General features: G+C 52.0%; 9 protein-coding genes across 9 annotated transcripts; 2 read left to right on the top strand and 7 right to left on the bottom strand.

Moving 5' to 3' along the window:
* Nucleotides 1-3,746: 3,746 nt before the first annotated feature.
* On the bottom strand, nt 3,747-5,312 carry CTAM01_05430 (26S protease regulatory subunit 6A; the record flags this gene model as incomplete). Its single annotated transcript, XM_060521460.1, has 4 exons — nt 3,747-3,767; nt 3,824-4,458; nt 4,511-4,926; nt 5,002-5,312. 4 exons carry the CDS (start codon nt 5,310-5,312, stop codon nt 3,747-3,749), a joined length of 1,383 nt encoding a protein of 460 aa, XP_060383674.1.
* A 657-nt stretch (nt 5,313-5,969) lies between these two features.
* On the bottom strand, nt 5,970-6,883 carry CTAM01_05429 (uncharacterized protein; the record flags this gene model as incomplete). The annotated part of the gene is made up of 3 exons (XM_060521459.1): nt 5,970-6,024; nt 6,094-6,258; nt 6,363-6,883. Coding segments are annotated over 3 exons (741 nt in total), but the record flags the coding sequence as incomplete, so codon positions are not given.
* A 731-nt stretch (nt 6,884-7,614) lies between these two features.
* CTAM01_05428 (MYND finger) lies at nt 7,615-12,042 on the bottom strand (the record flags this gene model as incomplete). The annotated part of the gene is made up of 5 exons (XM_060521458.1): nt 7,615-8,608; nt 9,088-9,978; nt 10,042-10,294; nt 10,394-11,510; nt 11,584-12,042. 5 exons carry the CDS (start codon nt 12,040-12,042, stop codon nt 7,615-7,617), a joined length of 3,714 nt encoding a protein of 1,237 aa, XP_060383672.1.
* Nucleotides 12,043-12,735: 693 nt separating this feature from the next.
* CTAM01_05427 (uncharacterized protein) lies at nt 12,736-14,223 on the bottom strand (the record flags this gene model as incomplete). Its single annotated transcript, XM_060521457.1, has 1 exon — nt 12,736-14,223. The coding sequence occupies one exon, from the start codon at nt 14,221-14,223 to the stop codon at nt 12,736-12,738; it is 1,488 nt and encodes a 495-aa protein (XP_060383671.1).
* Nucleotides 14,224-15,115: 892 nt separating this feature from the next.
* Nucleotides 15,116-15,556, bottom strand: CTAM01_05426 (uncharacterized protein; the record flags this gene model as incomplete). The annotated part of the gene is made up of 1 exon (XM_060521456.1): nt 15,116-15,556. One exon carries the CDS (start codon nt 15,554-15,556, stop codon nt 15,116-15,118), a length of 441 nt encoding a protein of 146 aa, XP_060383670.1.
* Nucleotides 15,557-17,513: 1,957 nt separating this feature from the next.
* On the top strand, nt 17,514-18,066 carry CTAM01_05425 (uncharacterized protein; the record flags this gene model as incomplete). The annotated part of the gene is made up of 2 exons (XM_060521455.1): nt 17,514-17,776; nt 17,913-18,066. 2 exons carry the CDS (start codon nt 17,514-17,516, stop codon nt 18,064-18,066), a joined length of 417 nt encoding a protein of 138 aa, XP_060383669.1.
* Nucleotides 18,067-18,735: 669 nt separating this feature from the next.
* On the top strand, nt 18,736-20,456 carry CTAM01_05424 (uncharacterized protein; the record flags this gene model as incomplete). The annotated part of the gene is made up of 3 exons (XM_060521454.1): nt 18,736-19,167; nt 19,230-20,085; nt 20,140-20,456. 3 exons carry the CDS (start codon nt 18,736-18,738, stop codon nt 20,454-20,456), a joined length of 1,605 nt encoding a protein of 534 aa, XP_060383668.1.
* Nucleotides 20,457-20,651: 195 nt separating this feature from the next.
* On the bottom strand, nt 20,652-22,729 carry CTAM01_05423 (uncharacterized protein; the record flags this gene model as incomplete). Its single annotated transcript, XM_060521453.1, has 10 exons — nt 20,652-20,776; nt 20,819-20,911; nt 21,107-21,355; nt 21,429-21,609; nt 21,671-21,846; nt 21,899-22,027; nt 22,067-22,172; nt 22,235-22,255; nt 22,298-22,573; nt 22,658-22,729. The coding sequence occupies 10 exons, from the start codon at nt 22,727-22,729 to the stop codon at nt 20,652-20,654; spliced, it is 1,428 nt and encodes a 475-aa protein (XP_060383667.1).
* Nucleotides 22,730-24,615: 1,886 nt separating this feature from the next.
* CTAM01_05422 (uncharacterized protein) lies at nt 24,616-25,404 on the bottom strand (the record flags this gene model as incomplete). Its single annotated transcript, XM_060521452.1, has 1 exon — nt 24,616-25,404. The coding sequence occupies one exon, from the start codon at nt 25,402-25,404 to the stop codon at nt 24,616-24,618; it is 789 nt and encodes a 262-aa protein (XP_060383666.1).
* Between the last annotated feature and the right edge of the window lie 373 nt (nt 25,405-25,777).

Genomic DNA, 25,777 nt, shown 5'->3' with positions numbered 1-25,777 from the left:
GCGCCAGGGCATGAAGAATGAGGAGATGAAGCCTGGCGACAGTGGTAGAACCGTGCTCCGAGCCTAAACCTCAACGATAACCTCTCGTTCCAGAACATGGCAGAGACATGAAAAAGGGGGCGTGTGGGCGTGATCTGTGATCTCGAACATGAAAGACACGGGGCTCACAAGTCACAAAGTCGCAGTACTCATCCAGAAACAGAACCTTGTGATCTAGCAAACACCAATGCATGAGCCCCAATCTCGCATGGCAGAAAACGGCCGCCGGCCCCGGCCAGTAAGGGACACTAGTTACTTCTCTACTCTCCTCCAGAAACAGACTCCCTGTTCCTTACGTGCCGAGCTCGTCTGTCTGCAGCTTTCAGATGGGCGCGCAATACGTCAGGTACTCCTCTCCTACGTTACCAGATCGGGCCAAGTCGGTGATTTCTTTTCGAATCACGGTCCGGGGGATGTTGCCGTGGCTGCGTCCAGGCTCCCCTGTCTCCCAAGAAAGTGCATACATGCATTCGGGGTTTCTGCCAGAACAGGATTTCGAGATAGAATATGGCCAGGGACGTAGGGATGACAGGCGGTGATGGTGGAGAGCAAGGAGAAATCCGTCCTGGGGTTGCGTCGATCGCAGACGAGGATGATGGTATAGATGGGATAATACCCAACCGCTGCCTCGCCTCGCCTTGCACTGCACTACACTACACTACATTGCAGTACCCATTGCTATGCCTCAGCACAATTGAGATCGTCACCGCGGCGGCTGTTTCCCTAGGTCGTGGTGGCGAGACGACACAAGAGAGAGGAGGCTCGGGTAAGGTAGTATTGGTACTCCATGCGCTCCATTTCAACCGGGTTCTGACCTCATTCGAATACAGCCGCATGGAAGCTCTCGGCACGGCACCGGCAGGCAAATCAAAAGGGAATTGAGCCAAATCATAGCATAGCCAAGGAAAGGCAACGGCGTGGGTTTCCTCCAACAAAAGAAGCACTAACAAACAGGCAAGCCGAGAAGCCATCAACGTCTTGAGACGTCGTTGGTCCGCGCCTACGGGCTGCCGGGGCAGGCCATCACTTGGAGGAAAGCGGGGAGGGAAGGACAACCTATATGTGCCGCTCCCCTGCATCTTAACTGCCGGTATTCACACCACACGCAACAATACACACCCCCTGAAAGAAGTCTACCATCCATGATTGGTTTTCTGGAAGGGGGAAAAGAGCGTCATTTCGGCGTATGCTGGGTGCCCATTGGTGACTAGCAACTCTAGTCCCTATGCCGCTTCGGCCTTGACCGTTGGGAAGCTGGGCAGTAAAAGACGGCTTTTTGCCTCAGTTGTCTGTGTGTTGCTCTTTACTTTCTTTCCATCGGCCGACGATCCCCTCGTGTCAAACGGTAGGACAAGCGTGGCTGAGAAAGATCAGCATCGACGCCACGACTAGCTGCTTCGTTTTTTGGGAACACGCTGCATCTTGCATCCACGTCTTTTCCCCTGAGCAGCTGGACAATGAGTAAATCCTGACCCCTTTAGAGAACTGTCAAACAACGTGTCAAGCGTTCTAACAATAGACGAAGTGTCGGGTGCCTCTCTGTAATCCAACGAAATGGGGACAACTGGGAATAAGAACACCAGCTGTGATGAAAAGACGAGATGAACGACAGCGACTACTCGGTCGCAACAGGGAAGAAATGCATGATTGATGACGATCAACAAGAGATTTAGAAATTTAGCCGCCGGGCTTTTTCGTTCACACTCATCAAAATGTATGGACCGGTACAAAGATACAAGGTACGTAGTGAAGTCGGACGTGGAGCCCCGGGCGGCAGATGGGGCCGGCCGCGATACTTTCCCTCTAAACCTAACTCCCGCCGGCGGCTTCTTCCCCCCAGATCGGGGGCCGAAAAGTTCATGTCTCACCTTGTAAGGCTTACCGCCAACTTTGGCCCATCACGCAATGCATCGAGCACCTTGGAAGACAATAGCGTGAACAGTAAGAAACGGCGCAAGGGGAAGGGACTTGGGGGAGAATAAGCTTCTTACTCCCATCTGGCCCAAACCTCCCTCTCCGCCAGCTTTCCACCCCTTCAGCCGCGGTGGCGTCATCGGTCTCGCCCCCTCCCAAATCCATCCCCCCGGCCATGGTCCGAACTCTCGGTAACAAACTGCACACCCGGGCACAGCACACCGTGACACCTCTTTCCCATCTCCACGCCCGCCGCAACGGTACGGTGTCATTAACATGAGACCATGACACCCAGAAACGCAGCGCTGAATCAGTGAGTGAGGGGAGCAAGGCAATACTCGTCAGGAGAATAACAAAAAAAAGTTCCGAGAAAGCTGCGGGCTGGAACTCTGGACCTACATTGACGCTGCCGAATTCCACACAGACACAGCCGAAGCAGCTTGCCGGTTTGCCAACTTGGACAGACAAATACATCGTCACCAAACTGGGTGACAAGTGGGCATCGCCAAAACTCGCCTCCCACGATGTCACCCCATACCCTCACCATCAACGCCCTCATACCACTTTCACAGCAAATTCACCTACCGTCGTCACCAATGCTGAGCAGAAAGCAAAAAAAGAAGCAAAAAACGAAAGCCACAAAAGGGGAGGACGCTAGGACTTGACTTCCATCTTGAGCTCCCCTGTCCACCAGTGAACCACCCCCCAGAACCTCGAAGCGACCCCAAACCAGGCAGGGATCAGCCCTCTTCGGAGAGGAAAACCAAGGTCTGCCAGCCCTCCGAGAAACAGCTCAAATCTCCTGTGTATCTGCATTGTGCACCTAGTGTCTACGTAGAGAGTAATGTAATGAAAGCCCTAGACTTCGCACGGCCAATGATACTCTAAAGACGGCTCGCGGAAGAGGCTTAGGGAACGTACTACGATGCTGGGGTAGGTATACAACGCCACACGATATAGCAGCACGTTTGCTCTCCTATACGCGATGCTCAAGATACTCGGCTACGATGGCCGTACCTGCAACACCCTCCCACAGATTCCCAATTCCTCCTCATCAATGCCATTGACCCTCATCATTGGCCGTTCGTCCCAAAGTACTCCAAAGAACATGGATCCCAGAAACGACAACACGGATGGCACCTACGTAAGCAGCCAGATCATAGCCCTTGCTCGGGGGAGGATCGCAACTTGTGAAGAGCATGCATGCATACCTGCAACCATCTCTCGAATGCCTGCTCACCCACAACCCTGTGCCTGTGCTGGCCTCGCAAAAGAGATCGGCCTCAGCTCGACAAGGTCCTACGACCTGCAGTAGCCTGACTTTCGATGTCTTGCGAGGTGTTCCTGACAGCTTGCCGATCCCTTTTGGAGACCGTGAAGCTGAACGCGTACTTGCTTCTCGCCTCTCGGGTGCCGATCGTTGATAACTATCGTAGGCTTCAGTCAGGGTGTCAAACTTTCAGGATACTTGACGGTCTCCAAATGTGGATAGCTTCTCCCTCGTGTTCCCCTCGCTAAATTCGCCACTTGGCAAGAGGCCTCACTTTCCCATGTTAAAACATCGAATTCACAAACGGCACATCCGACATGGCAAGTACCAACGGAACGCGTAATGGGACTGCTTGCTGGGATCACAATCACCCTGCTTTCCATTCCTATAGGGCCGCTTGAGTGTCCGTGGTAATCGTACAAAGTTGTTGTCTATCGCATTCGACTCCTCTATGCATTCCCGTTCCCGCCAGAAGCAATAACCCCAGATACCCAGCGGCGGCATCACCCAACACGTGAATGGATTAAGCGTAGAAGTTGACCGTCTGAAAAGAGTCAGTATGCATACAGCAACCCACGGGCAGCAGGTCTCAACACTCACGTCCTTCTTCTTGGCTTGCACCTCGGCAATGGCATCCACGTAATGCTCGTGGCTAATCTTGTTCTTGCCCATACGCAGAGCAATCATACCGGCCTCTACACAGACGGCCTTGAGCATGGCACCACCAAACTCATCCGTGCTGCGGGCCAGCTCGCCCCAGTTGACGGCGGGGTCGACCCTCATCTTGCGAGAGTGAATCTTAAGAATCTGCGCACGCGCTTCCTCGTTCGGCAGGGGGAACTCGATCTTTCGATCGAGACGACCTGAACGAAGCAGCGCAGGATCCAAGACGTCCACACGGTTGGTAGCGGCCAGCACCTTGATGCGGTCGTCTGATGCGAAACCGTCAAGCTGGTTCAGAAGTTCCAGCATAGTTCGCTGCACTTCTCTGTCACCGCTCTTCTCGCTGTCGAAACGCTTCGTACCGACGGCATCCAACTCGTCAATGAAGATAATCGCCGGGGCCTTCTCCTTTGCCAGGGCGAAGCAGTCGCGCACAAGCTTAGCACCATCTCCAATGAACATCTGAACCAACTGAGGACCGGCAAGCTTGAGGAATGTAGCGTCGGTTTGTGCTGCGCAGGCTCGGGCCAGCAGCGTCTTTCCGGTACCGGGGGGGCCGTACATCAGGGCACCTATAAGTATGGTCAGTATATCGCCTAATGAGCCTCTGGTATTCGGTCGTACCCTTTGGCGCCTTGATGCCAATCTTCTTGAACCGCTCCGCCTCCTTCATGGGCCAGACAATGGCCTCAACCAGCTCCTCAATCTGCTTGTCGAGACCACCAACGTCCGTGTACTTCTCTGTCGGCTTCTCATCGACCTCCATGGCCTTGACTCTGCTGTCATACTCGGCCGGAAGCGTGTCAAGAATGAGGTAGGAGTCCTTATTGACACCGATCAGGTCGCCAGGCTTCAGGGTGGTGGGGTCGACCAAACCGATCAACGGGAGGAAGATGGTTTGTCTTGTGGAGGTCTTGATGACTGCGGACTTGCCCACGCGGGTGGCATCCAGATCGATGTTGGCACCCTCCTCCAATGACTCGGCAGTAGGGTCGAGATCGAGGAGTTCAACGACGTTGCCGACAAGGTAGGGTAATTGCCTGTAAGATGGATTATGTCAGTCGTCCATTCCGTCATCGTTGGTCGGGGGTGAGGGAGGGAAGCAAGTAGCATACCGGTTGTTAGCAATCTTGTCGTGGTTCTCCTTGATCTTCTCCCCCATAGTCGCCTTCTCGTGCGTCAACCGTTGCAGTTCGCTGCGCATGATTCTGGAGTCGTTCTCGAGCAGCCGTTTGCGTGTCTGAATGTCCTGCGTGCTGAGGTTCAGGATCTCGTCGTCAAGGATGTCTTCCTCCTTCTCAGCATCCTCCATATCGGCATCACCATCGTTAGTGGGCTTCTTCTCCTTCTTGTCCTTGTCGCCCTCGTCTCTCTTGTCGTTCTTGTCCTGACGATCGAGGTCGTCGAGCTCTTCAAGGGTCGACATGGTGGCGGGGTGTGTGTGGGGGACGGGAGGGGGATATTAAAGGTAGATGTTCGTCAAAGATACAATTCGCCGTTTCTATCGTCAAAGCGTGAGAGGGATTGGTGATGGGGCCGGGTCGGGTCGATACCGTGTGTCGTCGTGGGTTTGTGATGGAGCAGAAAGGGACAGCTTCGGAGCTGCGTGGGTGAGGTACTGGGCAGTGAGGCTCGAGCTGGACCTCAAGGCAAGCAACAGTCGCGTAATCAGCCTGGTGTTGCCCTGTGCGTCAAATGGCCAGGCCGGAAAGCGCTAGGAGGAAAGTCCGACCGCATCCGGCTACAGTGCTTTTGACTGTGCAGAGACATACCTGTACACGGTACGATATTATTAAGTACATCTTACTTCATCGATGAGATATTACCAGAACTACTTCACCAAGCCATGCTGTCATCTGATATCATGGCAGATTGAACTCATTTCTCTTGTCATTCAAACAGACAACATGGTACATCTATGAGACAAAAAGACCAGCTGGACTAGGTCGAGATGCGTCTCTCTCTCTCCGACTGATTAAAAGGGTATATGATATGTACAACAATAAGTCATCAAGGCACTTCCCTCGCCATCTTACAACACAGTAATTCCTTTCCCTCAGGCTTCTCGTCGAGTCGTCAAATTTCATTCGTCGTCAAGAATCCGGCTGGCCAGGGCGCCAAGTACGGGAACCTCGAATCTAGTACACATGGTCAGCACAATGTCCCCTTAGCAACGGGCTCATTCTCCGCTCCACCAACAAACATACCTATCTAGCGTATCCGCATCTTGGTACGCCTTCAACGCCAGCCACACCATGACAAACAGGTCGCCGATGAAGAAGAACCAGCTCAGGAACTTGGACCATGAGAGGAACACCAGGTGGAAGATCATGACGGCCGTGAACAGCAGTGCCGACTGCCATGCGTGAAACCTGCTTGATGTCAGCGACCCGATATAACGAGCAATATGCCTCGCTCGTAGAGAGGCCGTCGCATTATTGTCAGAGCCTCGACACCCCCAGAACACCCCACGTACCTCACATAATCACTATTCCGCTCCCCAATCAACAGCAATATCGCACCCAGCGGCGGAAACGCCAGATACGCCAACGCAGCCTCGTAATCCAGCCTGATCCCCAGGCTCGTATCGAACTCGCTCACGCCCTCCCGGTGCGCGTCCGCCGTGGGATAGGACCCTGGCAGGTTCGGCTGCCATCCGCGCTGCGGTTGCGGGTGTTGCAGGGGCGGGGGTGACGGCTGGCCGTACGGCGAAAAGGGTCTTCGAATATCGGCCGAGGCGCGCGGCGACGCGAGAGGCGGGGAGAGGGCTCGTTCGCGCTCCGGCGGGGAGGATTGGTAGGGAGCAAAGTCCATGATGTATGTTTTTGGTTCTGTTGTTGTGGTATGGATGGGAAAGCTGGAAGGGATCGCGGGGTTTCGCAGGGCTAGGCAGAGGTTCGGAGGAAAGATTTCGATGTTGTACCAGGGGATTGCGGGGTTCTTGAGACAGATTCGTACGCTGATGTTGTCGTGGTGTTGTTCGTCAGACGTGGTGAAGCTGTTGAAGTCCGATGTTCGAGGTACGTCAGCTTAGGGACTTTTGGGAGCTCAGAAACGCGCAATGCCATGGCGTCAGGTACTCCGTGGAGGTAGCTGGAGCACACCTGGAACTCGCGCTCCAGGCTTAATTAGGGGTCTTTTTCCGGTTCGGCGGCGCGTTCATGCAGGTCACCTGCAGCGGTCGCTGTTAGTGGCTCTCGCCCCGCCTTTTGCCGGCCCGGTCAGAACGAACCGTCCACCTCACTCTTTCGTCTTCAGGGCTCTTGTCAAACTTACTCCAGACTGAGGCGGCTGAGACGAACTATAAGTCTGTTAGTCTCGAATATTATTCAATACAAGATGTGCCACTAGAATGTCTAATGGTCAGTCACAGAACTCAACAACGTTGTGGTGCCTCAAATTATCTCGAGGAGGCTTGCTGACTGTTGCTAATGTCGCCTCCGCCCGTTTTGAACGGTCCTGTACGGCGGTCCATTCAGGCTTCTCGGTCTCCGTTAAAGAAACGGCGCGACGCTTATCGGTGCTCAGAGAATGGAAAACACGATGAGCACTTCACTTTCGTCAAGGGAATCATGACTTGGCAGTAATTCACATGCAACTCTGCTGACTACAGTCATACCCAACTTCGATGCCATGAACAAATAGTTTAGCTCTATAGTAGAGATCCGTATCCCGTGATAATACAGACTTTTACAGCACTATCATACACCGTCCTCCCAAGCAACCCTCTACTCGGACTTTGTCTCCTCCGCGCTCGCACTCTCCTTAGGCTTCCCCTCATCCTCCAACTGCGTCCTCCGGCCCTCCAACGCCAGCCAAAGGCTCTTGCTTCCGCCCTCAAGGGCAGTAGTAAGACCCAACCCAGCGCTCTGGAGCATATGCACGAGCTGCGCCCGCAGCCCATCGAGGCCGCCCTCAATACCACCAACCCACTTGACGCCATCAACATCAAACACATCGCCCTCGACTCGTCCACCGACAAGCAGCAGCTTCTGCAGTGCGCTCTGGCACAGGGGCTCGTAGTACCCCGGGTTCTTCTTCCTCGGCGGCGCCGCAAACTTGCCCGGGCTCGGCGCCAGAATCTTGAGCGCGGCCGCGAGGTGCGCGGGCGAGACGGCGGGGAAGACCAGCGCCGCCGTGGGACCGCACAGCAACGGCGAGATCTGCGCGTACGCCGAGTCCTCGGGGACCTCGAAATCCTTCATCGCCTCGTAGGCCGCCATACTCAGATCGTGTACCAAGGGCCCGCGGGGTCCCGTCCGCGTGCCGGCCTTGGCCTTGGCGGCCTCGGGGTCGTAGAACTCGGCCAGCTTGAGCGCGACGTTGAACATGCGCGTGCGCAGGACCTGGAGGTGGACCTCACGGCCATCGAGGGGGCTGTTGGTGCCGGCGGGCGTGGCAGCGATGAGGGCGCTGTTGAGCTCGCGGCGGACGGCGGACCACTCGTCTGCCGTCAGGTTGCTGTGCTGGAAGAAGAGGATCAGGGGCGTCGTGCGGAGGAGGGAGGTGTAGGTCCTGATGAGCTGGGACTTGCGGGTTTCGGGGGGGCGGGCGGAGGGAGGCTTCGTTGCGGGAACGTAGTCGGCGGGGAGACGGAGGCTTGCGGCGGCCGGGGCGGCGAGGAAGGAGGTCGTGGTGGTGAAGGATCGTGTGATTGGGGTTGAAGCCGTCGCCAGCCTGCGCAGGGCGCGCGCGGCCTGTTGTGGTAACCTTGGTGGCATCCTGGGGGAGTTCGTTAGCATCGATCCAAATGGCAAGTCTGCAATGCTCGTCTGAGGGGTTATGTACGTGTCTGGAGAGCAGGAGATGTCTGTCCTGTCGGCGTGATGGGGGTGCACCTGGTGATGGGAAAAAGTTGCTGGAGCTCCCGAGCTTCAATCGCCAGTCGGACAAATTTCATATGGCCCGTGCACCACATCGACGGTAAGCACTCATTGGCCAATCACAGCGATTCGTTTGACGACGCTTCAGCATGTCGACTTCAGCTTCACTCAATTCCTCACCAGACGGGAAATCAGATTCAGTTTCTCCTTTTCCATTTACCAAGCTCAAGGGTATTTCATAAAGTCACAAAAAAACCGTTTCCTTCCTACCGAAAGCTCGCTTTCCAAGTCCCATTCCCTACCATGCCATACCTAGTAGGGACTGTGTCTCAAGTACTAGAAAGAAACGAACGGAGCTCATCTCACGAACTGCCTCACTTCTTGTCCCCGGCTTGCTTCTCAAGCTCCTTTCGCAGCTGTTTAATCGATGCAGCGTTATGGGGAGACTCGATCATTGATCCAATTTCCAAGAACTCTTGCGCATCCTCCATCGACAAGGTCTGCAGGTACTTGGCGAGGCCGTCGGACGACGCCATTTTACTAAGCAGCTGATCAGGCGTCGCCGCATTCGAACTAATGTAGTCGGTGACGATGCCCTTGCACTGCTCGAAGAACTTTTGGGATGAATCCTTGGAGATGCCATGCCACAGGAGCCAGGGCGTGGAAATCTCGCGAAGCTCGTCCAACGAGTGCGTGGTGCAGATGTTGTAGTGCTTGGCCATGCGAGGACCAAGGAGCCCGACCGAGTCGAACTTGACCTTCTGACCGTGTTTGATCAACCGGTCGACCCAGAGTGCGACGAGGCGGATGGTCTCGGACCCCGCGGGCAGCAGCTGGTTTTGCTCGCTGAGCTCACCCTTGACGATGACATCGAACACACGCCGATCCATCCAGATCCTCTCGTAGACATCGCACTCCTTCTGACAGTTGGTGACGCCAATGGCAAACTCGTGAGAGTACGGGTTCGGGTCGTGGACAAGGTACTGCCGGAAGAGTCTCTCCTCGCGCAGACGATTGGTGGCCTCCCTGAAGATGTCGTCCGAGTGGACCATGAACATGTAAGTCCTCTCCCTGAACAATTGCTCCTTCAGATGCGACAAAGCAAAGGGCCCGGGAACATTGGGCCACTTGGCGGCGATGTAAGTCTTGATGCACGATCTCCAAGTATAGGCGACCTCATCACGGCAAGAGACGAGACCCTGCTGCTCGCGGGGAAACCAGTGAGGCGTCATGTCCGTGACAACCGTTGAGCCAACGCAGTACGCAAGTCTGTATCATTTCCTAGTTAGCCTCATCTTCGCCAATGGGATCGTGTCTACCTTGGAGGAGTACCTAGACTTGACCCATACCTCGCCCGGGAGGAGGATCTCGTTAAAGCCGAACTTGGCTCCAAGAAGGTCGATGATGAACAAGTCGTCGCTTCCCTTCAGCCGACAATTGAGAACGGGATGGGGCCAGAACATCGGATCCTTGCCCTTGGCAGTGTTGATGGCGGGGCCTTCGCGGCACCGATCAGCGGCAAGAGAGGTAATACTGTTGGCATTGCGCAGGAACATCTGCATCTCAACCACATCGTCACAGAGCGCTATCGCCATCGGTTAGTTCATACTGCTGTTCGTCTTCCGAATGAGATGAACGGGAAAAAAAGACGCTGGGAGGACATAGGCCTGAGAGCGATACTTACGGCTGACGATTTGACGAATGATAGTCTGAAGGTGGTAGTAGAGGTTGTCACCAGCATCCCAAGCCAATGCTCTCGCGCGGTCCTCATTCCTCTTGTCCGCCAAGTACGACTTGCCGAGAGGGAACACCTGCTCCCCCACCCAAGGTCCAACAGCACACGCAGCCGGGGTGACGGCGAAGCGGGGGACGCTGTTGAGGTCGAGCGCCTTGGTCTTGTTATCACGGACCTCGATCGGGGAGATATCAACGGCCTGGCCGGAAAAGGTCGCGGCCATGAACTTGTCCGCGATGCCCTTCAGAATCCAGACGGCTCGGATGAAGTGCTTGTGACGCTGACACTCCTCAAAGTGCGTCTTCCAATCCTTCTTCTGGCACTTCGGGCCGCAGTAAGTTCGACGAAGGTGCGGAAACCACTCGACGTAGCAGCCGCTGCAGTGGTGCATGGGCTTCTTCGCTCCACAGCGAGAGATCTTGCGCTCGTGACCGCAGGTAACACACTTCTCGATGCTCAATAGCTCGTTCAAGTTACACTTGCTGCCCAGACGGACCTTGATGTCGGCATCCTCGTCTTTTCTTCCACGATGAATCCAGCGGGCATACTTCAACCACTTATGCTTCTGAACGTATGCCTCTCCGGGACAGGGGCCACCATCAACAGCTTCGCAAAGGTGGTTTGGCTTGACAGGGGCAGGATTATCGACAATCTCAGAGTTGTGGTACAAGGCAATCTCGCCAAGAAGCTGGGTGAAGGAGCATCGAATAGACAAGTCGGATCTATCCCAGAGAGAGAAAGCGAAGCGCCCGGCCCACCACAAGTCAGAGGCAGCCTTGTCGTCGGATTTGGCGATGATATCCTCGATGCTGGAGTTGGCATAAGGCCAGAGGGCCAGGGCGAAACGGCGGTTATAATCTGCAGACTTCTTGCTTCCCTTGAAGCCTGAGTCATCTTCCTGGATTTGCGGCAGAGCCGAGAAGAGGTAGTTCACTGGGTCGCCGGGCAAGCTATCATACCGCTCGGAACGATCGAAATAAGAAGGAAGATCTTCCTGGAAGAGGATATAGTCGAGCTCGGGAAGGCCTCTGCGAGTGGCACCAGCTGCACTTTTTTCACCCTTGGGCTGCGACGAAGATTAGTCTGATAAATAGGAAATGAGGTGTTGGGGTGGAAGGGAAACTTGAGAGATGACATACTATGGGACCAGATGCGTTCATCAGGCGGAGGAAATGGTTTCGGCCGGTCGATGGGAAGCAGCTGCGCTTCGTGTCCTTGTAAAGTCCCTGCTCTGACTTCTTGGCCTCCATGAGGATGGTATCAATGCTCTTTGCGGCACTGAGGCAAGAGTCGCTCGTAAGATAAGTGATGATGGGTTGAGGAACGAATGTCTCGAAGAAGTGGACGAGGCAGGCCAGGGGGAACAGGCAGTTGCTCTTCGGAAAGTTGAGAAACGCGAAGACGATGCCAGCGGCAGGATCCTTCTCCTTGGACTGATTGACGATGAGATCGAGGAGTTTGACGAATTCTTCGGGGTGAGTGATGGGAGTGGAAGTAGCGAGCTGGCAGCAGAATGATTCGGGTTCCTTCCTTGCCGGTCCGCCGTCGTCGCCTGAGCCTGAGGCGCGAGGAAATTCCTGGAGGCAGGAGGACGCCATCTTATGATCTTTTTTTCGAGGCTTCTGCTTCAGATGAGAGCCCTCGCTGGGTGGCTATGGTGATGGTTGGGCTGCAACTTTTGGAGTTTCTCTTTTCCAGCAACGTCGAGAAAAAAAAGAGGATGTTGTGGAGGAAAGATCTGTTTGTATTCTTCAACAGCAAGAGAGTTCTATTTTGTTTCTGAGCAACAGCCCGCCCCTTCGTCTCGAAGAAGTCGCATGCCCCAAGGCCCGCAGCTGAGAGGAAGTGCGGCTTGACTCCTGTGATGCGGGTCACTCTAGGTCCATCTGTGTGAAGGAAGGCGCTTCCAGGAGATCCTCAGTTCAAAGTATCAACGAGGAGCAGCTTCTTTGCTTGCTACTTCCACCTCTCGATCCTAGAAGCTTCTCGTTATCCTTGTACCTACCCTACGCTCCTTGGCAGGAAAAAGGGTAAATAACAAAGAGACGACCAACATGAGTGATTTCTAATAGTCAAACACAACAAGGTGAAGGGTGCCTGGACAAAGGTAAACCCAATCAACATCACGAATCGGTATAGCTTGTTAAAGATTACAATGCAAGTTGGGTGTTGACAAACTTGTTTGTCTCCACATATGAAAGCAGTATTCTGTTATCCACTAGAGACGTTGCAAAAGCAACACTATCTGCCTTTTCAAGGAAGTCAACAAATGTCTACCATCCCAAAGTACCTCATAGCTCCAGAGATACGTCCAACCCAGGTGCTCTTGGCCAATTTGGCCACCAATGTGGCATGTACTGTCCCACACCTTCATAGACCACCGCATCGGAAACATTGTTCCCTCCTGGATCAACTTCCAATCTCCTATCTCTGTCAATATTGTTAGCATCTTCGAGGGCAGAAAGAAAGGCAACCTTACAGCTGGTCCAGGGACGGTGACGATCCCACCAGAGCACCCAAGCCTTGTCCTGCTCTGCCTGCACCTCAGTCTTCAGAGTCGAGAAACCCTTGCCAATGGATTGTCGATAGGTCTCGAGAATGGTTCGATACATATCGAGAGCATCGTACAAAGGCCAGTCCCAAGGATATCCTTGCTTGATCTGGTGCTGTCTCCATGCCTCGAGGTGCATGATGAACTGAAGAATAAGACGCCATGGGGCAACAGCAGAGTCCGAACGCGAGAGCTCCTTGTCCATCTCGCTGTGAAGCCTCTTGATATTGTGCGGATGCATTACGGGAAAGTTCTGGGTGCGCATGTCGGTGAAATAAATCGCTGCTGCTTGATAGTCTCCCCTGTCCCACCCCCCAGCGGCACCCTGCAGATGGTTGAAGCGAATGAGAAACTGGCCAACGGCGTTCCTGACAGGAGGCGATGTTGCAAACGAAACCCGGCTATGGGGCTCCGCCATGTAGTTCCAGTTCTGAGAGCCAAAGGCGTTAAGAAGATCCTTCAGAATGTCACAGTCTCTCCCTGAATCAAGAGGGGTGATGACGTATCCGGTTCCCCATGACAGAAGGAAATTGTATCGACAGGCACCGTTGTCGCAACCTGGGAAGCCGCACCAGCGCCATTCGGGGTCCGGAACCTTGCCGGCATGTTCTCTGAGGTCGCGCACGCGGTAGTTGGATCGGACGGAGCGGGATCGGAGTAGCTGTCGATAGTATTGCTCGTTAGCCAAAGCTTTGTCCTGCTTGGAAATACGGTTGGAGTGCAGAACCTGTTCGCGAAGATCTCCAGTCGATAAGCCAATTCGGTGAGGGGTTCTTCGCGAGGGGCCGGCTTCCGAGGAAATCGTGTTCACGCCGCTCAAGGTTCGAGCTGGGCGACCTTCCCCGTCAATCGGCTTCCGAGCCGCCGAGTCGAAAAATTGGGATGCTGAGGACGTGGGCTCGGATTGATGGAGTGCCTCCTGGGACGTTGGGGCTGGGCGTGGTCTAGGGATAGTCGCAGACAACGCGGGACGTAGCCAGCTCTCTAATTCAGGGTGCAAGGTGCGGTGATGAAGAGCTGGTAGAGACCGATCGGGTGAGGTTTTAAGATCGATGGGCTCAGATGTGGCATCGGAGGAGCTATCAGAGTTCCAAAGTATCGCCCAGCCGGTGGACATTGGGGAAGCTGGATTATTGATGACAATTAGGGGATGGTCGCGTTCGTCGTTGTTTACTTCGGTAGTCTCAGGGAAGACGTAGTCGTCTTCGTCATTGTTGGGCTGCACCATTGTGGACGGCCTGGTTCTCGAATTTGGGAATACGTCTTACAAGAGTAGCAAGTCCATTTAACGTTCCCAAACCAGTTCCGGGTGGAAGGTTGCTCTATATAGTACTCGGTATAAAATCAAGCCATGTTCAAAATCCCCCCAGAAGCCATAGGAAGCTTCAAGACAGCAAATGAGACAGGCAGCTATGATTAGGAAAGGCATATATCAGACAACAGACAAAGGGGCCTACACTGTGTCCCGTAATTCTTTGAGCAGTCTTGTTGTCTAACAACACCAAGCATAAGCCCTTTGTGGTTTGTCGTCTCAAATCAATGTCAGCTAAGGGTCTAGGGTCTCAAGTACAGGGTCGCCAGGCTAGTGAGTAAGGTAAAGTCAATCTTTCTGACATCATGTTTAGATATCCTACAAACTCGGCATGCCTCAATTCTCTCACCTTCTGAAGATAACTTACGTGACCTGTACCTTGAACTCTCTTGATAGAGAGAACAGAGTGCGTCGACGTCAGCTGCAGAGTATGAAGAAGAACATGCTCACATGCTTTTCTACTTGCTGCCTGGTCCCTTAAGATACGACGCCCGGTGTGTCAAATTGAGACCGAAGAAATACATATTCCGCAGAGACGACAGTGGGCAAAACTAACGTAGTGCACATGGGGTAGAAGTTCTAGAAAGCCTAGGAGGAGTAGATAGGCAAGGCTTTTCCACAACAGCTATTCAGAGATTGAGATCACATACAATCTCCGGCCTCTTGTAGCCGTGACTAAGCTTGCGGATTCTCAAGTAAACAGGGAATAATCCCTCTACGTTCTAGAATGATTAAAAGTCAAATCAATTAAACTCCAGAAGCTTGAATGCTTAAACCATTGTCAAGAAGCATTATGATAGCCTTCCACTCAATCTAAGTCCGCATCAACGACCTTGATCCAATCCTTCTCATCCTCCTCACTTTCGTCACCATTTGCGGCATCGGTATCCTTCGCAAGTACACGCTGGCGTCGATCGAATTCTTTAGCTGACTCCTCGGTACGGTGAGATCGAGCTTCGTAGTTGGCAACGAGCTCCTTTACACGACCGTCGCCGAAGGAACCAGTGTGTTGGAGGCGGAACTTACCAGATTTGGAACGAGAGTGGGACTCAACAGAGGCATTGTTATTACGCTGAATCAACTGGGCCTTGATCTCCTCAGTCTTCGATCGCTGAGTGGCTTTGGGCTTCTCTGGTTGGGGATCTGAGAAATCGGCAGGTGCGTCAGAGGGGCGGTTGTCTTCTAGGTGTTGGAAGACGCGCTCGGCGTATTCAGCGGCAGATGAAGAGTCTTCGGCATGAGGCGCCATTTTGAGGATGTATGCGACAGTTGGGAAGTTATGGGCTTTAAGTGAGAGTCACGGTGATTGAAGTAACTTCTGTAAGGAGGTGATGTTGATGTTATTCAAGTAGGGGGATATTTCATGTAGGAAGCTGCTAGGATTATGTAAATTGTCGAGTTCGATTTCTATCATGTAGTTCAAATTGACTGAGGGACACTATCATTCATGGTAATGGACTAGACTTTGAAGATATCATACAAATACTTTGTGACAGTTGGATGTGAGACAATGCTCTCTGATCATGGCCCTTGTAGAAAGACCTGTCTGCACAGATTCAGAACTTTCGTGGAGAAAGCCCATTAGTGTTCTTTGTTAACCGTTTCTGCATCACAAGAAACTTGTGTCGCAATGCGAGGATTTCACCTTTTTCAGTTCGAATATCATGCTCGCTTTCATGTGGCCGAAGACAAAGGAATGGTTCATTGCAGTTTTCTTGACAGCCTAAGCAAAAGGATCCATCGTGATACCTTGCCAAATCCAGGAGCTAAAAGCCTTTGAATGCCGGTCTTAGGGACTGAATATTACTCCATGTGCCTTTGAATGCTCGAAAGGTTCGCATCAAACTGATACTGTGTGAGGAGAGCACTCGTCCGGTGTTGGCTTCAGACAATACAGTCTTCGCTTTGAGAGAGGTTCTCATACTAGCTGTGGTAGAACGAGAAATTGACAGCCTCTACTTGTCAGATTCGGCCTGCAAAGGTACTCATGACGGATAGAGCAGTTCTCATCTCAACTGCATGTTTAGTTTCGACTTGACTGAAGATGTGACGGATAATAGCCTACCTACTTTAGCGCCCGACTAATGAAACAGCCACATCTTGTGCCATTCTTTTTACCTACCTTTAGAGTTATAGTACCTATGGCTTCAAATCAGCCATGGCGCAAAGCTAGGCCGAGATGCTATACCAGGTAGCTCAATTATTCCGAGTCAGCCTTGAAATATGCCCACGCTATCATGACCGATCGCTGGTCACACAAAACGGCCGTTCACGCTACTAGCCATGCTAATGGCCTTCTTCACATTTACAGTGACGATTCTAGTCCTCAATTAGCATAGCCGGGTGACTTGAGGCTAGGTGTTGGCGGATCAGGCACCGGTTTAGGTGGTGCATAAATGACACCTTTAGGGTTCTTCGTTTCTCGCCGCATTGTGGTCCTGGTGGTATAGTTCCCGCCCGAAATATAGAAACATCATACTTCCTGAAGCAAGTAGAAGATAATACGTCATTACATGAGCTTGCAGTGATACAGAATCATGTGAGTTTCAGCTCGTCATAACCAGCAGCAATTTTACTTCTGACTGTTCAGTCGAGCCTATGCTGATGGCGGTCCTCACTCCCTGGGACAAAGTAGGCTGCCAGATGGTAAGACCAGACCAATGAGCCAGGATAGCCTGATGTCTACTGCCTCAGAAATTGTTATCGGGTGAAGCCTGTGGAATGCACACCTTCGGGCTGCAGGGCGATGAGAGATGGTGCCCCATTTAGAGTTGAGGCCTACAGCTATTCTGGACCAATGACATGGATGGTCCAGCAGAACTCAATTGCCAATCCATTGAGCACTTGCCGCTTTCTGAACGCACTCTTGAGCATAAAACGGCTCTCCTCCCTCGAGGACTCACTTTCTTTTCACTCTTCTTGTCACGGCCGGCACGGTGGTGCTATGCCACTCGTTCTTTTCAACTTTCGCCGTCCGTTCCTTACCTCTTTTCTAGCTCTCCCCCCTTGGCCATAGAAACTCTGCTCTTGCCGTCAGATCTTCTCAACAGGCTCAACACTCCTTCAACTCGTTTGGTAGTCCGTCTACATATCTAGTTCGACCTCGCGAGGCTCGACCGGTCAAACAAGAGAACATCATAATCATCGCTTTGAGACCGTAGATCCGTCGTGGGTAAAGACCGGAAGTGGCGGGCCGCTAGGTGACTATGACTGGGGTATATCGTCAAGTTTACCTCAGCCTGTTGAGCAGGATGGGGAGCAGAGTAACAATGAGCCAAGTTCATCTCCGGAATATGGGGCACCTGCCCCAAGCCCGTCTCTACTGGAACAATACCAAGAAGATCACGAGCATGGCAGCCAGTCAGGCGTGGAACACATCGCCCCCAGCACTGTTCAGAGCACCGAAGACACAGAGCCAACTGAACTACGATGCGACGAGTGTGGGAATGTTTACGCAAGGCTTTGGGAGGTGAAGTATGTCAACCTCAGACTGCCGACATTAAAAAAAAAGATCGTTGCTGACCTGTTCGCAGTCGCTGTAAGATCAAGCATGAGAAGCCGTTCAAGTGTAGAGCGGGAGACTGTTCTTGGGCTTTCCGATACAGAAAAGACCTCAAGCGACACTGCGAAGAGCGGCATTCGGACAGGGAGGGCTATTTCTGCCCGTTCGCCGGATGCAAGTACTCGCAAGAGAAGGGTGTCGGTATCAAGAGGAAATCCAACTGGCAAAGACACGTACAGACACAGCATCGCGGCTAGTATGAAGATTGGCAGCCTCATGGATCGACAGAGATAATCCCTCAATACAATGGAAATGTCATGCCGGGCAAGTAAGACTCCTTCCCGCCCATTGCGACCGCAAAAAGCGACCCGAAGAGCGGTTCTGAATCAAAGACCGAGCTCTAGCCGTAGGCAACAACAAACTTCCCCCGGCCCCCAACGTCTAGCTCCCACAGATCCCTGCCCAACCCCCGTTAGCGGAGATTTCGCAAGCGAGATGGCGGTCTGAGAATGCAGTGAATGGCCAGCCTTATTGGAAACATGCTACGAGTGGCAGCTCGTAAGTCGCTTTGGGGATGGTGGCTTACGCTAGTCATCCCGCGTAGTAATTTAGTCGCGATGATTCGTTCCTTATCTGTCTTAGCTGTCAGCCCTGGCGCTCAGCTGCGTCGAACCGGCCCATTCTCAGAGCCCATTCCCAGACGCCCACGATAAAGAAAGAGTGCGGCTGTTAGACGGAGATTGTGGCCGCCGGGATGGGCAGCAACTTGAATATCCTGATCGTGCCAGCCTTAAGAATGTCTCTGTGCCCCGCGCCATGGATGGCTGCTTGTCCCCCACTCGAATCCACAGTTTCTTGCACACTACGTTCAGTTGTCGTGAAGAGATACCTCGAACAGGCGTGAGAGCCGCCGCCTCCACTCGACAATGAACTCCTATGATCCCGAAACCATGGACCTTTGGGTTCCGGGTACGGAGGTCAAAGGCTCTGGGAATCTGACCTGGGAGCAACTGGACTTCAACCGCAACTGCACGAACTGGGGTCAATGGCTGGCTGCCATGCTTCAACCTGATCCATGGGATCCAAAGTCGACTCGAGGAATGAGTGTTCAGCTGTCAATGGCACTGTACTCGACGGCTATGCCGAAGGGATACGAGACGACCTACTCCGAAGTATCATATTGGTTCGCCTACAATATGTATCATACACCATACCCGGAAAACTCGAGCGATCCCACATACTATCTTTTCAGCACACGATTCAATGAAACCGTTCTATGGGGCCCAAAAGAGCATTGTGAGGCCGAATTCTGCAAGGCCGTCGGATATACAGGAAGTCAAGATCTCTGCGGTATTGGAGTAAGAACAGAACGCCTGAAGTCGCTATGCTGTGCAAAGATCTATTGGCTAACAAAGTGAAGGTGGTGGTATCCTACTACCTCGAAGCCATCTTAGCAACGATGTACCTTGTCGCATTCACGATTCATCAAGTACGACGCCACTTCAACAAGAACCTCTGGGAGAAGACGCGACCGAAGCAAAAACAAAGACTGAGCGGTCGCATTCTCGACTCGTTCCGCGGATCGCTCGACATGTTCCTCAGCGGCTCAATGCTGATCGCAGTGGCCATGTTGGGAGCTTCCGTCTACTCGGCCGCTACAAACTTCAAGGAGAGATCGGAGATCAACCCCGACCTCCCATCAGCGGATGCGATTTACGAGCAAGCCTTGGCACTGATCGCGTCCAACTACTCTGTGTTTCCGGTCATGTTGCTCTACGCGCTAGCCAAGCACGATGGCCATCGCAAGTGGCTTCATCGATCTGTCCTTGGCCTCCTTTGGGGTTTGAGCGTGACGGTGGTGTATCTGGCGCCAAGGGCGGAGATAGATTACAAGGAACGAAAGAGTGGGCACAGAAACTTTGACTGCGATCAACGTGGCTCGCAGTACTGGCCCGTCGTCAAAGCCACTCAGTTCTTGGTCATTGCGCTGCCGATGATATGGCTCCTCCTAACGCTGTTCGTTACCACTGGATTTAAGATTCCCGGAATGATCGATAAGCCTTGGGTCAAGAGATGGAGGTCTTGCTGGCGAATGTTGGTCGCCTGGATCAACCTGCTGGTCATGTGGGGCATACTAGGCTACTTTACTCACTTCCGCCAGAAGATCATCAACGCGGCTGATGGCATTGACAAGAACGATAAGTGGACGTTTGGACAAGTTCTTGCTCTGGCAGCTTGGGTACCAGTCATGGCTGAGCTGCTGTACATACTAATCTGTAAGTCTACAACGGGATGCTGCTCTTTACGTACGTTACTGACTGGCTACTTAGTCGGACTTGAGGAGGGTCTGTCAGGCCATATGCCTGCCGACTACCACGCGACCCATGTCACGCAACCTGACCAGAACATGGGAGTTCCTCTCCTCGACAGAGGTTCGATGTACGACATGAAGCACGCCTCTACCATGTCAGCAATGTCTGTATCCACAACGTTATCTTCGCCAGCGACTCCTGGGCAGGTACAAACGCCTAGGTGGCAGCAGAACTCTGGATACCAACACAGCCCTGTGTATCAGCCAGTTAACATGCAACAGCCCCACGTTCAGCATCATCAAAGTTGGGACGGATACTACCACACGGGTTGGTAACTCACCAAAATATACGAAAAAGACGGAATGAACGAAGACTTCAAGTTATAGCGATCGGGGGCCTTTGTAATGATGAAGATAGTGTTAATCAATAATGTGTTATACAATGAGACTGTGGAAGTAGTTCAACAGAGTCTGATCCGTTGTGATGTCCACCAGCAAACATAGAAGCTCCTGCCTTCTGCGCGCCACTGATCACTTCCAAAATTGTTCTAAATCCAACATTGAGAACGGTAGATCATTTTCATTCCCCATCTGTTCCACGATTGAAAGGAAGTCATCCGAAGAGATACCGATAGTCTCGAGAAACTCGGTGTTATCTGGTGTATCCGAAGATACACTCGCGAGCGGCTGCGACTCACTCACCGTCGTCGTAGACACCAAGTCAGGTTCGCTGACAAAAGTTTGAGTTGTGATCGGATCGATGACTGCTTCAATTGAGCCCGATGGTATCCCATTAACTATTAGATGGGGTCAGTACATATGTGCGTAGTTTCCCAAAGGATAATGACGAATCATATCTGTCTGGCTCTATTTCCTTCAATCCTTCCCATTTAAGAGCAGAGATAGAGAGAAAAGTAGAGAAAGACGAGAGACGAGAGAAAGCTGGAGACGGATGTACTGACGCCTTGTAGTAGGTGAGTGGATACGGTCTTCAAAGTCTTGGTCGCGTACCCGCCGCGTGAATTCGCGAAACAAAGTCTCCAAATGGACCAACTCTGCTTTTCGAACCTCTGCCACCAAGTTTCCTTTACTGATCATGTCATCCAAGATGTTGTGTGTCTGTTCCATCTGAGACAGTCCATCGTCGCCTATTACCGCTGGGAAGAGTGCCTTGGCCATTGTTAAGTGTATGGCAGCTCCATAAGCATATTCCAACTCAAATGGAAGAAAGACTTCTGTTGGTGGTTTGACGGTTATTTGGAGTCGTGCGCAGTGTCAAAGAAACGGTCAGATTGTACTCATACTTACCTAATAGACTATCATCCCCAGACAGAATTTGAAGACTCTTCACTGCTGATTTAATGCCCGTCTCGACCAGAGTCTTCAAGGGAGCTGAGAAGGTTTGTGGATCTCTTCTACACCACTCAAAGTTCTCAAGCTCTTGTTTTAAAGCGGATAGAAAAAGTGGCCTCGTAGCCATGATAACACACTCCAAGAAGACGATTGTCAGTCGGAAGATGACTGAATGAAAATAAAAAGCAACAACTCACCTGATGGTATAGCAAGGTAATGCTTCTTGTTCCTTTCGGCATGGCATCCACCGAGTTTTGGAACTTGAATCGAGTTATCTTCTCAATCTCCTGTGCGTGACCAGCCAAGGCATGAATGATGGACTTTGTCGAAGTAAGGAACTCCCCAAGTGGAGTCTTCTCGGACCTGTAGATAGCTTCAAAGCCGAAACATTAGTACAAATCTCTGTGGGAACAGATGGGACTGACTAGTAATGATTGATGATAGCAAACGCGAGAGTTTGACTTGGAGACCAAGCGTTGCGTCACGCTGCGAGCATATACTCGGGGGGTCAAGCACAGTGGTAATGTCTGCGTCTTGAGTGTTCATGGGGACTCCTACAGAGCAGGAAAAATGTCGATCCATAATATACAAAGTCCACCAGAGGTTGCGACAACGAGCGACCACTTGAGTTCCGAGTGCATCCTCAGGAAGTTGGGTGTGCAAACCCTCCAATTGGGCTATCCGAATCGCTTGAGCTATCTGCCAAAGGAAATCAGATGGGGCTCGAATGAATTACTTGACAAAACTGGATGTAGACTCACGTATAATTTTGCAGATTCTCTCTGATAAATCGAATACAAATATAGACCTGCAAGGGCCAACACCTCGATGGCTAGCAAACTGTCTTTCCACAAGGCGTTCGGCTCTGGTAGTAGCGCCATGGCGCGAACGAAGAACTTTGCACCAGGCGGTTCCTTTGAGTCCTTTGACCGTGAAAGAAAAGCTTGCCCAAAGGATAAGACGAGCAGGAATTGTACAAACCACAAAGGTGACTCTGCCGCTTTCTTGGATGCCAGGCCGTAGTAGAATTCTTCTAGATTCTTGACAAAATTTGTCTCGTCAATAAGTTGATAATTCTGACCAAGATGGAACTTTACGGTGTTGAAGAGATAGATAGCATGGTCAATGGAAGGAAGTCCACTGATGTCTGGTTGTCCATCTACCGTCGAGGCTTTCCACCTTAAGGGGTATATTTCGTCATTGAGAAAGCTAGGGGCACTGAATGGGGTTTCAACTTGGACTCTCTCAGCCATCATTAGGGTGAGACGGGCAGTGAAAGACCATGTTGATGATGGAGCTAGCCAAACTATTCATGCAATTATTGTCAGTATGACTACCTGTTCAATCACAGCCCTCCACTTACTCCAATTACGTTTATTCTTGTGGGTGTTTTTGATAGTCGTAGAGGGCAACGTGAATGGGCTTGTGTACACGCACTCGGAAGAGTCATACAACTGAGATGACCTACACTCGACTGACTGAGAATCTGGAACTTATAAATTAGCTCACCATCACAGTTTGGAAAAGGAGCTTTGGGTTAATCACTATAGTCTTCGTCATCGGATCCAAACGCTGCACCGCGAGATCGCTTGCTCCCTGGTGTCGAGTGTTGTTCTGAGACACGCCTTTGCCGCCCTGAACTGCTTCTAAAGACTTCATCAGATAAAGACTTCATCAGACTTTGAGTCGTAAGATCTCGAATTCCTTCACAAACCTCTCGGTATTGACCGCAATGTTTGTTCCTTCCGAGTACTCGCATTTCATTAAACGCCGCTGGCAATTTGCGCACGGCTCTTCGCCGGAGCATTTGATCTTACTTTGTCGACAGCTAAAACATCTAGCATATGGTCAGTGGACCCTTCCACCCGTAGGATATTGGTACAGGGATTGGGATTTACGCGTTTGTCGTTCGCCTTAGCTTCCGTCTCTCGGAGTCTCTAGTTCCTCTGCTTGCGGGCGACATTTCCCAGGGTGCAAAATTGCGCGAGTTTGGATGCAGAGGCTGGGAGGATGAAGTTGTAACTCAAGAAATGTTATCGACTTCATTTGCAAGGCATCGAACGTATCACGGAAGCCAAAATAACAGTGAGGTCGACAACGTCAGCCATCCACCCATCAGATAGTGTCCGGTAGTGTCGTGTGACTAAAGGCTAGGACTGGACAGGCAGGGCTTGCCGAGAGGCGGGGTTACATGCATTTTACCCCGCAAAATCATCAGAACAGTATTAGGGAGTAAGCTCAGTTGTTAGCAGCATTTACGGCTAACGAGTGGCAGCTCTGAGGATGCAGCTGGAATTGGCATTCAAGGTACCACAACCGCATATTCAGTGAGTGGTTGGGGCTCTCAGAGAGCGAACGGGCCTTCAGTCATCCTATTTTGCTGTCTATTGTTTGGCTGAGAATTCCTCCGCATTTGTGACAGGATGGCTCTCGGGGATTGAGCCAGGAGAGGCGCTGGATGAAGCCCAGTTCTTCAGCATTTTGACAGAGCTGGAGCTAGTCTTACGAGTTAAGTTCGACTCCGGCACTTCTGCCAATTCTTTCAGGTGGAAACATCCGTAGCAATTACGGAATTAGGACTGAAATACTCGGTAAATTGGTAGATTTAGGGTCTACACGGGCTATCTCTGGAAGCGATCGCGATAACAGCTATGGATTGGATTTGGGTCTCCAGCATTGAGCTACATTAGTTACCCGACTTAGTTTACAGGGATCGGGAGCAGGGATCGGCTCGGCTTCCAAGGCGTCGGGTGACTTATCAGGATTCGGAACAGCGTATCTGTTCACTATCTTAGGTTTGTCTCTCTTTTTGCTAACCACTTCCGGGTATGTCTGGACGACGTCTAAGTTCAACCACAAACCCCCGTGCCTCTGTGTTTCTTGACAATCGCCACTTTCGTAGGGAGCGGATCTTTCTTAGCCGGTGGTCCTTTGCCAACTTATGCCCGGTAACTTTACGACGAGTCTTACAGCAGGTCACGCTTAGGCAAATTTCTCAGGCGTTCCGGTGCAAGGTGAACTATGTGAATTACCTTGACACCGTGTATACTGGCTGTGATCAAATAACTGTGAATTTCTACGAGTATCTGTCGAGAAGACTTCATACGCTTGGATCCTGCCTGCCAATATGATACAATGACATCTATTCAGCGACATCGAACTCGACAGTCCCCCATCCCTCAAACGTACAAGACCAGCGACCAGCTTCCTGCATCGGCACTGCCTGCAGGCAGCTACCAGGTAGGATGACCTGCCCTGCATCGAACCCAACATCATATCTTGCAAGTTTATTCGCTAGCCAGGCTACGGCAGACAGTGGATTTCCGAGCACATTTCTGGTGTTGCCCGACATGACCTCCTTATCATTGAAACGTAGCATCCCTCTCGTGTTGCTCAAGGTGAGATCGGTAAGTTGGCGGGGTGTACCACCTAGGATGACGGCGCCGGTTGATCCGTTATCAGCCAGAGTGTCCGGGAGGTCAATGGCCCAGTCTCGTACCCTGGAGTCGATAATCTCTATCGCGGGGATGGCGTAGTCTATGGCGTTGATGACGTCGGCGACAGTGACATTTGGTCCTCTTAGAGGGCCTTTAAGGACGAAAGCTGGCTCAAGCTCGACATAAGGCTTGATAAAATCCTTGAGGCTCAGAGTCGTTCCCTCGAAGATGAAAGTGCTCGCGAGGAGGAAGCCATAGTCGGGTTGGTCGAGGCCAAAGGCGTCTTGCATGACCTTTGCGATGTTGCCCAGTTTATATCCAACGACTCTGTCGCCATCTTGACTAACTGCGTTCTTGACGGTGACCTTTTGGTCTTCAAAGGCGCTATCCGGATCGAGACTTGTCCACTTCTTGGTTGGGGGTTCAATCGGCTCTTTGCTGATACGGGCAGCACGAAGAGCTGACGATATCTCTTGGAGTTCAGAGTCCTGCATTGCCTCTCTATAATCTTCACGTTGGAGAATAGGTTTGATCTGAGAAGGCAGTCGATGAGTAGAACAATCGGTCAAGACTCCTTGTATTTGTGCCATTTGCCTTATGGTGAGCTATACGCCTCGGCATCGAAGTGATAACACTTCCACATCCGGTGTGGACCCCGAAGCATAACGTCACGAATCTGTTATCAGAGAGTCCATTAAAGCCATCGACTTTCATTAGTATCCGAGACGCCGAGTACCTATCATCTGCATTCGAGGTTGATAATACCGGATCTGTTGGTCGTTGTCAGCAACGGAATACCCGACCCATGTCACCCGAGACTAGCCAATTCCCACACCTCCCGGCTAGATCTTCCGAATGGGGACTTTC

The sequence above is a fragment of the Colletotrichum tamarilloi genome (assembly GCF_030869305.1).
Source record: "Colletotrichum tamarilloi strain Tom-12 chromosome Unknown Scaffold_14.1, whole genome shotgun sequence".
NCBI lineage: Eukaryota > Fungi > Ascomycota > Sordariomycetes > Glomerellales > Glomerellaceae > Colletotrichum > Colletotrichum tamarilloi.
This window is presented reverse-complemented; position numbering and strand designations above follow the sequence as displayed.